General features: G+C 45.6%; 1 protein-coding gene across 4 annotated transcripts in view; it reads left to right on the top strand.

Annotated features, from left to right (window-relative positions):
* Window positions 1–12,551, top strand: part of FAM135B (family with sequence similarity 135 member B) — a 369,646-nt gene that overhangs the window by 260,150 nt on the left and 96,945 nt on the right. For all 4 annotated transcript variants that reach the window (XM_070075533.2, XM_070075534.2, XM_089335756.1 and 1 more), the window contains exon 7: window positions 5,859–5,985. In XM_070075533.2, coding sequence (XP_069931634.2) covers window positions 5,859–5,985 — 127 coding nt within the window. The remainder of the gene's footprint in view (window positions 1–5,858; window positions 5,986–12,551) is intronic.

The following is a 12,551-nucleotide window of genomic DNA, read 5'->3' as shown; positions in this document are numbered from 1 at the left end:
CTGGCTATCTAAAAGAAATGTTAATGGATCTAAAGGGAGATATAGACTCCAATACAGTACTAATGGGGGACTTCAATACCCTACTTTCAGCAATGGACAGATCAACCAGACAGAAAATAAATGAAATACATCAATTTAAAAACTGAAGAACAAAAACCATATTATTATCTCAGTAGATGCAGGGAAAGCATTTGATAAAATACAACACCATTTCATGATTAAAACTCTAAGCAAATTGGTTATAGAAGGAACATTCCTCAACACAATCAAGGCAATTTATGACAAACCCACAGCCAGTGTCGATTCAATGGGGAAAAGTTGGAAGCATTCCCACTGCGATCTGGAACCAGACAAGGATGCCCACTCTTGCCATTGCTGTTCAATATAGTCCTGGAAGTTTTAACTAGAGCCATTAGGAAAGAAAAAGAAATCAAAGGGATTGAAATTAGGAAAGAGGAAGTCGAACTATTCCTATTGGCAGATGACATGATTCTATATATAGGGAAACCAAAAGACTCCACCAAGAGACTATTGGAACTCATGGAACAGTTTGGTAACATAGCAGGATATAAAGTCAATACCCAAAAGACAGCAGCCTTTGTAAGCACGTACAATGCCATGGCTGAGAAAGAACTTCTGAGATCAACCCATTCACAGTAGCTACAAAAATTCAAATGCCTTGGAATAAATTTATCCAAGGATGTCAAAGATCTCTATGATGGGAATTACCAAAACTTTAAAGAAAGTAATAAAGGGGCTGGCATTGTGGCGTAGTGGCACAGGTTTGAGTCCCAGCTGCTCCATTTCTGATCCAGCTCTATGCTAAGGCCTGGGAAAGCAGTAGAAGATGGCCCAAGTCCTTGGGCCCCTGCACCCACGTAGGAGACCTGGAGGAGTTTTCTGGCTCCTAGCTTCAGATTGGCGCAACTCCAGGTATTGAGGCCAATTGGGGAGTGAACCAGTGGATGGAAGACCTCTCTCCCTCTCTCTCTGCCTTTCCTTATCTGTCTGTATAACTCTGACTTTCAAATAAATAAATAAATCTTTTAAAAAAGAGAAAGAAATAGAAGAATATACAAAAAATATAAAAATGTCCATGTTCATGAATTTGAAGAATCAATATCATCAAAATGTCCATTCTTCTGAAAGCAATTTACAATTCAATGCAATACCAATCAAAGTACCAAAGACATTCTTCTCAGATCTAGAAAAAAATGATGCTGAAATTCATTTGGAAACACAGGAAACCTCAAATATCTAAAGAAGTCTTATACAACAAAAACAAAGCTATAAACATCACAATACCAGATTTAAAGACATACTACAAGGCAGTTATAATCAAATCAGCATGGTACTGGTACAAAAACAGATGGATATACCAATGGAACAGAATAGAAACACCTGAAATGAATTGTAGCATCTAGAACCAACTTATATTTGACCAAGGAGCTAAAACCAATCTCTGGATCAAAGATAGTCTCTTCAACAAATGGTGCTGGGAAAACTGGATTTCCATATGCAGAAGTATGAAGCAAGACCCCTACCTTACACCATATACAAAAATCTACTCAACATGGATAAAGATCTAAATCTATGATCCTACACCTTCCAATTATTAGAGAACATTGGAGAAACCCTGCAAGATATAGTCACAGGCAAAGAGTTCTTTGAAAAGACCCCAGTGGCACAGACATTCAAAGCCAAAATTAACAAATGGGATTACTTCAAATTGAGAAGTTTCTGTACTGCAAAAGAAACATTCAGGAAAGTCAAGAGAGAACCACCAGAGTGGTAGAAATTATTTGCAAACTATGCACTTATAAAATGATTAATATATAAAGAGATCAAGAAACTCCACATCAACAAAACAAATAAACCAGTTAAGAAATGGGCAAAGGATTTAAACAGATATTTTTCAAAAGAGGACATCCAAATGGCCAACAGACATATGTAAAAATGTTCAGGGTATTTAGACATCAAAATGTAAATCAAAACCACAATGAAGTTTCACCTCACCCCAGTTAGAATGCCTTTCATACAGAAATCAACACACAACAAATGCCTTCGAGGATGTGGGGAAAAAGTTACCCTATCCACTGTTGGTGGGAATGTAAACTGGTAAGACCACTATGGAAGATAGTTTGGAGATACCTCAGAAATCTGAATATATATCTTGTTAGCCGTTGCAAAGCACACCAGACACCGGAGTAAGGGAAAGGGTTTATTGGGGAACAACCTACAGACCGGAGTGAAGGGGCAGTGAAGGAAAAAAAAGGGAGGGAGACTGTAAGAGAGAGAGGCAGAGAGGAGAAGAGCTAGCAAGGAGAGAAGATAAAGCAGAGAAGAGGAGAGAGGAGAGCAGAGCCAAGAGACCAGAGGAGGAGGCTAGAGAGAGGAACCGAGAGAGAGCAGGACAGAAGGACCAAGAGAGAGGAACCAAGAGCCAAGAGACCAGAGGAGGAGGCTAGAGAGAGGAACCGAAAGAGAGCAGGAGAGAAGGGCCAAGAAAGCACGTGTTCAGGAACAGACCCTTTTAAAACTTTGCCTGAGGGCGGGCAGGGAAGCAGGAGCAGCCAATCCCATTAGGATGGGGGTGGAGCCTGGCTCAGGTAGCTGGGCCATGTGGCCAACTGCACCAGTTTCCTAACATATCTACCATATGACCCAGCCATCCCACTCCTCGGAATTAACCAAAGGAAAATAAAATCAGCAAATAAAAGAGTTATCTGCAACTCCATGTTTACTGCAGCTCAGTTCACAATAGCTAATATATGCAGTCAACCTAAATGCCTGTCAACTGAAGACTGGATAAAGAAATTATGAGATATGTACTCTACAGAATACTACAGGGTGGTAAAATAAAGTGAAATCCAGATATTTGCAACAAAATGGATGAATATGGAGCCAGTCCCAAAGGCACCAATGCCATTATGTTCTCCCTGATCTGTGAGAACTAATAGAGCACCTAAAAGGAAATCCATAGAAGTGAAATTGACACTTTGAGAAGCAATGACTTGAACAGCCCTTGTCTTGTCTGTCGAGGAACAGTGTTTTTTTCTTCTTAATACTATTTGTTGAACTCTTTACTTAGAGTTAATCATATTTGTATAAAGTCAATTGAAAATAGATCTCAGTAAAAAGTAAGAGTGGGAATAAGACAGGGAGGAGGAAGTTTGTAACTGATGGAACAAGGTCACAAGCCTTAGCCATTCTCCCTCATTGCCCAAAGGAGATAAACTTTGAAATGTATTCCTTGCTGTTGAAACTTAATTGGGTCTCACACCCTATTGCCTTCATGCCCCACCCTGCATCATTTTCCAGGCTCCCAAGCACCCCCCCCCCCCACGCCCAGTTCCTGGAATTCCCCTCCCTGCTGCCCCCTACCCCCCATCCCTGCCCTAGCCCTCCTTAAAAAGGCCCAGTCCCTGGGGGTCAGGGCCTTCTGCCACATCCTCCATCTTGTACACACAGGCAGTTGGTCACCCACCTCTGCGGATTTATTTTCTCTGAATAAATTCGGTCTGGCTGTAAATTCGTGTACTGCCTCCTTCTAATCCGTGACTCTTTTCCTAACATTTTGGTGTCCCGTGTGAGGAGGCACCAATCTGCAACTCTTTTCCTAACACCTGAGATCACACATACACTTAACTCCTGCTGTATAGTTCTTCATACATTCCTACAGACTTACTTCTATGCAAACAGTTCATAAAAACATGCCATGGGATTCCAAATCCCATTAAGCTGGGTGGAAAAATGCCCTCTTAAGTTTTAAAGTGACCACATAGATAGGATTAAGTGTTAAAGGGGTCATATAAATAAGATCAACTGTCTATTAATAATAACAGATAGAATTAAAAAGGAGAGAATATTCCAACATGGCAAGCAGTCCACACAGTAGACTCATAGAATGACAATTGATCTAAATAGGACTCTTACCTCAGAATCAGCCCTTAAGGCATTCTGGTCTGGCTGAAGAACCCATGAGAGCTCTTAAGGAATGGAAATCCAAGGCACTGTAGCAAAAAAGATGTCCTACATGAAGGATCTCTGTGAGTGAGAACCCAGTGGATAGAAGTATATCAAAGAAGGATGTACTTTTCTCTGAAGGGAGGATAGAACTTCCACTTTGCTCATGGCCCTGTCTAAATACTGATAGAGACTGGACTCAAAAGGCTTCCATAGCCTTGGCAGCTCATGTCAAGAGCCTCAGGTGATCACTGACGTCATACATAAGAGTATTAATTGTTTAATTAACAACAGGAGTCACTGTGTACTTACTTCCCATGCAGGACCTCTGTTCTCAATGAGTTGTATTATGAGAATTAATTGTAAACTTTTTCTCAAACAGTTTTTATGTGTATTTGTGCAAATTATTGAAATCTTTTCTTAGTATTTAACTGGTTCACTGTGTATAAAGTTAATTGAAAATGAATCTTAGTGGAGAATGGGACTGGGAATAGGAGAGGCTGATGGAGGTGGGGTAGGAGTGGGTGTGGGAAGGCGGTTATAGTGGGAAGAATCACTATATTCTTGAAGTTGTACTTATGAAATTTGTACTCATTAAATAAAAGATTACTTTGGGAAAACATAGAATGTGAGCTTTCTCTATGTTTTAAGCAGGGTTTTGAGTCTCTTGGCTCTAAAACTTTCCACAGTGTTTTCTTGTGCAGCCACAGCAAATTATGGTACCTGGAAGCTATTTATTGCCAAGACCCTCTTTAAAACAGGCCAATAAAGTAGTATTTTTATTCTGATGAAAAAAAATTAGCCTTGTGGCCAATGCTTTGGCATAGTAGGTAAAGCTGCTGCCTGCAGTGCCTGCATCCAATATGGGTGCCGGTTTGAGTCCTGGCTGTTCCACTTCTGATCCAGATCCTTGCTAGTGACCTGGAAAAGCAGGATAAGATGGTCCAAGTCGCTTGGGTCCATGCACCCACATGGGAGACCCAGAAGAAGCTCCTGTCTCCTGGTTTTCAGATTGGCCTAGCTTTGGTCATTGTGGCCATTTGGGGAGTGAACCAGCAGATGGAAGACCTCTGTCTCCAAATAAATGAATAAATCTTTAAAAAAAATTATCCGTGAGGATAGTTAATGGAAAAGGTCTGAGAGTAAAGAAAAATGAGTATAAGTAGACTTTGCTGATATGCCAGTTGATGAAAACCAAAAAATGAAAGGTAGAGTAGATGATCATAAATCGAAATAATATAAATGTAAATAATCCACAGCTCTGCTAATTCCCTTTGCTCTAAGGTTTGCAGTGGCCACCTGACCTTGTTGGTTGGCCTTTATGGTGAATCACAGAGCTGGAAGGGATCTGTGTACTTGTCTGTTGAACTTGAATAGGTTGTAGTATTCCCAGGCAGCACTGGAGTGGTGAGTGCTTTATTGATCATGGCAGCCTTTGACATTCGGTTAGATTCTTACATGAAACGTGGAGGTAGATGGTGTTCTGTGCTCTTCCAGAGAACACACATAGACCCAGGGAGGGGGTGAAGGAGCTCACTCCAGGGTGCACCCCCATGAGCAGCAGCAAGAAGGTCGAGGCCATGTCCCAGCCAGGAGCCCATTCCACTTGCCCCGTGGTTGATGAAGCTTGGAACTCTGCCTCAGTACCTCTCTACAGGCTGTTGGCATTTTACTGCAGGCATTGTGCACTGTGTGTCTCCATTTCCCCAACCTATGCCCCAGTACACCCCTTGGTCATCACAACATCCAAACAGTTTCTTCCCAAAGTTCCCCCATGGGGTGAACTATTCCTTCTCAGTGGCTCCCCAGGGACACCCCTCAAGGGTCCTGAGCTCCAGGCACCACTCCTCTCATTGTATCCTTTTTCTTCCTCTCCTATTTTCTTCCTTTAGCTTTACTCGCCCAGGAAGGGGCTCCTGGCTTGGCAAAGGTGGACCAGACACTGGACCAGAGCCGTCTATCATTTCTCTGGAAAACCTGGTGTTCGGGGCTGGATACTGCAAGCCGGCCTCCTCCGAGGTAACGTGTGCACGTGCGCTGGGCAGGGCGCTGCTCTCTGAGATCCCTGCTGCTGGAACTTCCCCTTCAGAGACCCCTGATCTGTGTGTTCCTTCTCCTACCACCCAGCCGTCCCTACCTTACCTCTGCACCATGCAGCAGGCATATTCCCAATGCCAGGCCTGGGGTAGACACAAGGATCATGGTCTTCACGTGGTGCCTGTTGTCTGTGGTCCCCTTGGAGGCTGACTCCCTGGAATGAGGGGTTTCTCTGGACTCTGCATACATGGAGGGATGTTGGCATTGAACCTGACTTGTGAGCATCAGTATTCCCATCAGTAGAGTGGGGCCCTAACAGTTAATGCCCTCATGTAGTGTTCTGTGCATCCATTGCTGTAATGGGTATGAACTTCTTCACCCAGCTTGGGTGTCCTGCCCTTACCCTTGTGTCTTCCTGAGAAAGATCTGCTGTTACTTTGTGGCCACATACAGTATGATTTCCCTTGCCTTATTTATCCCGATGCATTACATGGTTCTTTTATTATTGGTCTGCTCAGAAATAACCAATCTGTCATATTCAGTGTTCACCAGACCGATGGGACCAGGAAGAGACATATATCTGTAGGGACTTCAAAACGTTCTTGGAAAATGTGTTTTGTGAAATGACTGTTTATGAATACTAAACATGTTTTGCACCAAAATAATCTCATCTTTTAATTCCATTTTCCCAGAAACTTTTGGAAGCACCCTCCTGTGTGTTTGTGTGTGTGTATGTGTGTGTGTGTGTAGGAAGAGATTTATCATAAAAAACTGGACTTGGCTTACATAATCATAAGGAAGGTGAGAGGTCCTAATAACTGCCATCAGCAGCTGGATACCCAGGAGAGTGGATGCTGTGAGTGCAATCCAAGTTCAAGTCCAAAGGCAGGAGGAAACTGATATCTGAGATCAGAGATAGCCAATGGTTTAACCAAACATCTGGGTAGCCCATGGCTCAGTCAAGTCCACTCTCTCAGCCCATGGCATGAATTGCTGTGGCTATCCATGCTCTGCTAGTCCCTGAAAGAGGAGCTCTAGTGTCCTGTGTAGCCAGGCCCTGTTCCCAGACTTCCAGAATATCAGGTCGTATGCTCAGCTTGGTCTCCCATGACATCACCTTTCCCAGCTCCGAGAGCCATCCAGGAGTTCTGCCTGCAAAGACAGCCTGAGTCGTGTCTCTCTGGTCAAACTGCTGTGTCACATGTCCTCATAGTTCTGAGGAGCAAAGAAGAGTGCCGCCAAGAGCCTCCCTAGGGATGGGGGACCTGGAGCCAGGTCAGGGTTGCACTCCAAGGAGCAAAGTTTAAAGCCAAATAGGACTAGTTTGAGAGTGGCTTCTAGTGACTTACAGATGGAGGACTATAAACAGTCACTAAGCTTCTAAGAATCTGGTGTGCTTAGCACCTGGCAGAATAGCAACTGAATGAGTGGAGAAAGTGAGCAGAAAGCAGTGAACCTGCCAGTGTGGAATGCCCATGTCTGTAGCCCCTCATTGCATGAATGGTGTCAGGGCTGTCATGGGAATGGGCAAGGACAGATGGCTGGGGCTGCCTGTCCCCTGTCCATCTCCAAGGACTAGAACAGACCTCTCATCTTGCAATAGGCATGGTAGTATGCCCCCAGGGGGGTCCCATGATTCCTAACCTTCTGGGAGAATTGAGGCTGAATCTGCAGTACCATCACGATGTTTAGATCCCCAGGGGTCAGCGGGAGTGGCCACATCACAGTCCTGTGTCTCCCGACCCTCTCCACCACCATGTGCTGGTCCCACGAGCCTGTTACCTAAACATCTTCACTCTGACTGTTTTCCAGGGTTTGTGGCAGGAGACCTTAGAGAATGCCAATGGCCACAAATGAATTTAGGACATTTTCATCACATAATCCCCTGAGCTGAGGGCTTCTGCTGGTGCCCCAGAAGCATAGGAAAGTGCTCCTCATGAGAGCCGCACCCCAAGGAGTGCCCACGGGCAGCTCTCCATGTGTCCCCCAGCACCTGCTCAGATGACACCCCCGCCATGGACACATTCTCTGATTTTCTAGGAGACGCTTTCTCTCAAATGCTCGGTGCTTCTGCCCTCCCCTCAGCTGGGTAAGCAGCTGCAAATGGAGACATTCTCATTCTGTCTCACATCCCAAGGGCTCACATACCTGGCACACAAAAACAGTGCCCAAGAAACCTGTGTTGGATGAATGACGAATGCAAGCTTGTGTGAAGCATAATCCTTTCGAGACCTGCAAGACGAGAGAGCTCTACAAGCCAGCCTTTTTTTTTTAAGATTTATTTATTTATTTGAAAGTCAGAGTTACACAGAGAGAGGAGAGGCAGAGAGAGAGAGAGAGAGAGAGAGAGAGAGAGAGAGAGAGAGGTCCTCCATCCGCCAGTTTGCTCCCCAATTGGCTGCGCTGATCAGAAGCCAGGAGCCAGGAGCCTCCTCTGAGTCTCCCATGTGGGTGCAGGGGCCCAAGGACTTGGGCCATCTTCTGCTGCTTTCCCAGGCCACAGCAGAGTGCTGGATGGGAAGTGGAGCAGCCAGGTCTCGAACCGGCACCCATATGGGATGCCATCGCCCCAGGCCAGGGCGTTAACCCTCCTTGTCACAGTGCCAGCCCCATCCAGCCATTGTACTATGTGGCAGCAGATAGAATCCAGATTGGGGTGAGCTGTGGAGTGAGGGGCATCTACATTGATGAGCCGGTGCTGTTTGGGCTGCCTTGGGACTCTGTTCAGAAACCCTAGGCCTTGTGGGAGGCCATGGTGGGTCATTTCAACCAGCAGTCTCTGCTACAGGTGACATCCAGCCGTGACTCGGCCTCGCCTGTGCCTCTGGGACTTTGCAGTGCAGTAGACAGGAGACCGCTTTCCAGTGCCTGCTGTGACAGATGCCATGTAACTCAGCTCGGGGATACCTATGCACTCTTGTGGAAACTCAGTTTTCTCAGCTGTGAAATGGGGTAGCATCCATCTCTCTAGCAGAGGGTTCCAGGAGTATGTGTAAAACTTTGCAGAAATAGACCTAACCAAACAGTATCATGGCTTTCTTTTTCATTTCTTTTCTTGGCTATTTTGGGGGATGTGTGTCAGAGCAGACATCCCTGTCTTTTACAAGAATCAGATAGAATGCCTTATTTCTGGATGCTTAGCACTGAACCTGCTCATGGAGCTTAGCTCAATGGGTTATTTTCAGGACTCGATTCTTTTCCTGTGCATTTTCCACTTGGGTCTCATCCAGTTATGCTGATGCAGGGCTGTGTGCCCACCCTGTGCCTTCCCACCAGGCAAGAGCTGCCAAGCAAGGAACAAAATCCACTCTCCCTCCTCCCCTGGGAGCTGTGCCTCCAAATCCCCGAGAAGCCCAGTGCATTAGCAAACAACGTGGGCATCCGCACAGATTGCAGAGTCCGCTGGAAGGATTAGAGAACAGGTGTCCCCTTCAAAATAAGCCTTTCCTTGCAGAGACATTTGCAAAACAAGGGCTCCAGAGAGAAGTGAGCTGGTTAGCTTGACAGAGAGCAGGGAGGTGTAGGCAGGGCTGCCCTGTGCCTCTCTCCTTAGCACAGGTCCCTCTGCCCTGGCCCCCTGTTCTTTCCAGAGGCGTCTCTGACATCTACACTTGCTGGCTGAGAGCCGGCAGAGTGAGACCTTCTGTTCCTTCCCCATCTCAAACCAGCAGCTTTTTACTGGGGGAATGATTTATCCCCTGACTCATGGCCTGTCTGCCCAGGGGGACAACGATGCCTGTCTCACAGGAGAAGGTTAAGTGACATGAGCTTACAGGGGCCTTGCACATACAGCCTGACACAAACATGCCCAAAAACCCTGTTAGTTTTCATTCTCATTTATCCACATAATTACATAATTAAAATGAATGTCACTCCTGCAGCCACAGTGCGGTTCTGTGGATGGGGCATTGAATGAAGACTTGGGAATGTGGCTCTGACTGACTGTCACATGCCCACAAGCCAGCCACGTGCCCTCTCTGGGTCTCAGTTTTCCAAGGAGTAGAAAGAGAGCTGGATAAGACCCCCCTGGAGACGTCCTCTGGATGTCTGGAGACGTTTCTCTGCTGCTTTGTCATTGCCCTGACACTTCCCAGTGAAGTACTTGGCGTTTGCTTCATGCATAGTCCAGCTGCTCCAGTGCATGGAACCAATGGAATGCATGTGGATCTGTGTCCAGCCTCCCTGCCTCCCTTCTCTGTTTTTTTCTCTCCCTCCTTCCCTCCTTCCCTCCAGTTAAAGCTGGAGTTTTAACTCAGAGAGTGCTGTGCCTTCCCTCCCCCCAGTCATTAACCACCAGGTCAGTGCATAAACAGAGGGACATTGTCCCTTCTGCCACTCTTTGGTGGTGCAGTAGAGAGGAGACTTCTGGTTTTCAGTACCTGGGTTGATAGATGCAGTGTGACTCCAGAAAAAATGGAAAACCTGGTCATCTTGTGAAGACTCAGTTTCTCAACTAGGAAATGGGATAACAGCTTTCAGAGAGGATTTCCGTAGTTAATATGTGCAGAAATCAACTTAACACAGAATACTTCAGAAAGCTCATGAACAATGCCTATTTTGTACAACAAAATCAACATCTTCTAATTGCATTTTCTGTTATTTTTTATGTGAATGGCTGGGGCAGAGCACATTTCTGATGTGTTCACTGCATACAGTTGGCATGTAATGTCTGCTCCAGAAGTGTTTGTTGAATGAATGGTGCTGTGAATCCAAGAACATCTGAAAGCATGAGAAGAAAAGCACTTGCAGATGAAGACGTGGGCATTTGACTTTCCTGGCAGATCTCTTCCCGTCCAGCACTTTGAGGCTCTGTGTTCCTTTGCTCCCCCATGGAGATCACTGGCACCTGCCCCGCTATGGGCAATGTGTTCTGCTGGAACAGACACAGAGGAAACCCCTGTCCTGCGTCCTGTGCTTGCCTGGGAAGATGCCTTCTCGGACAGAGAACACATGTCATTGACAGATTGCTCAAGGTTGCCGTTCTGAAGCCGTTTTCCTCTTAGCTGGATCACAGAGAATTGCAGAAGGGAAGAATTCTTCCACTGTGCACCTACACAGTGTGCCCAGCTCTAAGCCCCCTCCATTAGCCTTGTGTCCCCACAGCCCCTTCTCCAGTGAAGAGAGGTGTGCATCTCACATGCAGGGTGGGGGTGGGAAGAGATTTCTCCTCTCCCAGGTGGGCTCTTCCTTTACCTCCTTGCTCCCTTCTTACCAGGTTCCTTGAATTTTATCTTTGCTTCAAAATGCCCTTGTTTGTCATTGTAAGCATTCTCCTTCCCTTTCCATTAGGATCTAGAACTATATATGTGTAGGACACAGCCCGGCAATTTTATGGTGAAACATGTAGTCTCTGGACTGTAAGCAGAGACAGCGCCATTGGGTTGTTCACTAATGAAATACTGGTCAAGCAGCAACTGTGTCTCTGGCACAGTGCAAAGAGTCAGTGACCCAGCAGTGGAACAGCAGCCTTAACCCCAGCCTTGGAAAACCTGAATTTCTAAGCCATCAGTGCCCAGAGTTGTAACACATCACAAGTGGTCAGTGGATGCACGCAGTAGGCACAGCACCTAGCATTTGCAGCAGTTTTAGGGACATCTGAAATGTCTCAGGTTCTTTTAAAATCAGAATGTATTCCTGTCTCTATAATATTTATCTTCATACTAGTGCTGTTATAAAAATAAAATGGAAAATATTTATTTTGTGGATGAAGGAGCCCATGAAGGACAAAGTGCCTGGGGCCCACAAAAATCACAACTCAGCTCTGGAAGTGATTCTTCATCGTCGTCACTGTCTCCTAAACACAGACAGCAGAAAGCAGAGCGCAGAGAGCCCACGTGACTTCCCCAAGGCAAGAAGATGAGCACCCAGAGTTCACTCCTGTGTTTGGCTCCGTGTTTTGCTAAAACTCATTGCAGCAGCAAGGTGCCTGCCTGTGGCGTGTGCTGTGCAAACACTTGTGCACACCTGAGGCAGCTACGTGCTAGAGTCCCTCTGTTTGACGTTTGTGAATAATAAGCTTTAAAGTTAACCACTTAGAGAAAGATCAGAAGTCACCAGGAAAATGTCCTCCTTTTTCCTCCAAGTTGTCACATGTGACAGCATCTTCTTCATTTCTCAGGCTGCATAATGCTTGCTCTCGCTGTTGCTCTTTGTGTGTGTGTGTGTGTGTGTGTGTGTATGTGTGTATCCCTCCATCCTCTTTCCATGCATGAACATTTAGATTGTTTCCATATCTTGACAACTGTGAATTATACTGCAGTGAACGTGAGATCCTGATTTCAGTTATTTTGTACATTTATCCAAAAGAAGGATTATTGGATCACATAGCAATTCTAGTTTGCTTTTAAAGATTTATTATATTTATTTGAAAAGCAGAGTGACAGAGAGAGGGAGAAACAGACAGACATATCTTCCAGCCACTGGCTCACTCTTGCAAATGGCAGCTATACCTGGAGGTTGGTCAGGTGGAAGACAGAGCCTGGAACTCCATCCAGTTCTCCCACATGGGTGGTAGAGCCCTGGTAGTTGGGTCATCTGCTGCTGCTTTC

Source organism: Oryctolagus cuniculus, chromosome 6, assembly GCF_051225735.1.
Source record: "Oryctolagus cuniculus isolate XC-2025 breed Fujian yellow rabbit chromosome 6, ASM5122573v1, whole genome shotgun sequence".
Lineage (NCBI taxonomy): Eukaryota > Metazoa > Chordata > Mammalia > Lagomorpha > Leporidae > Oryctolagus > Oryctolagus cuniculus.
The sequence above is the reverse complement of the archived record's forward strand: the minus strand, read 5'-3'. Positions and strand labels throughout refer to the sequence as shown.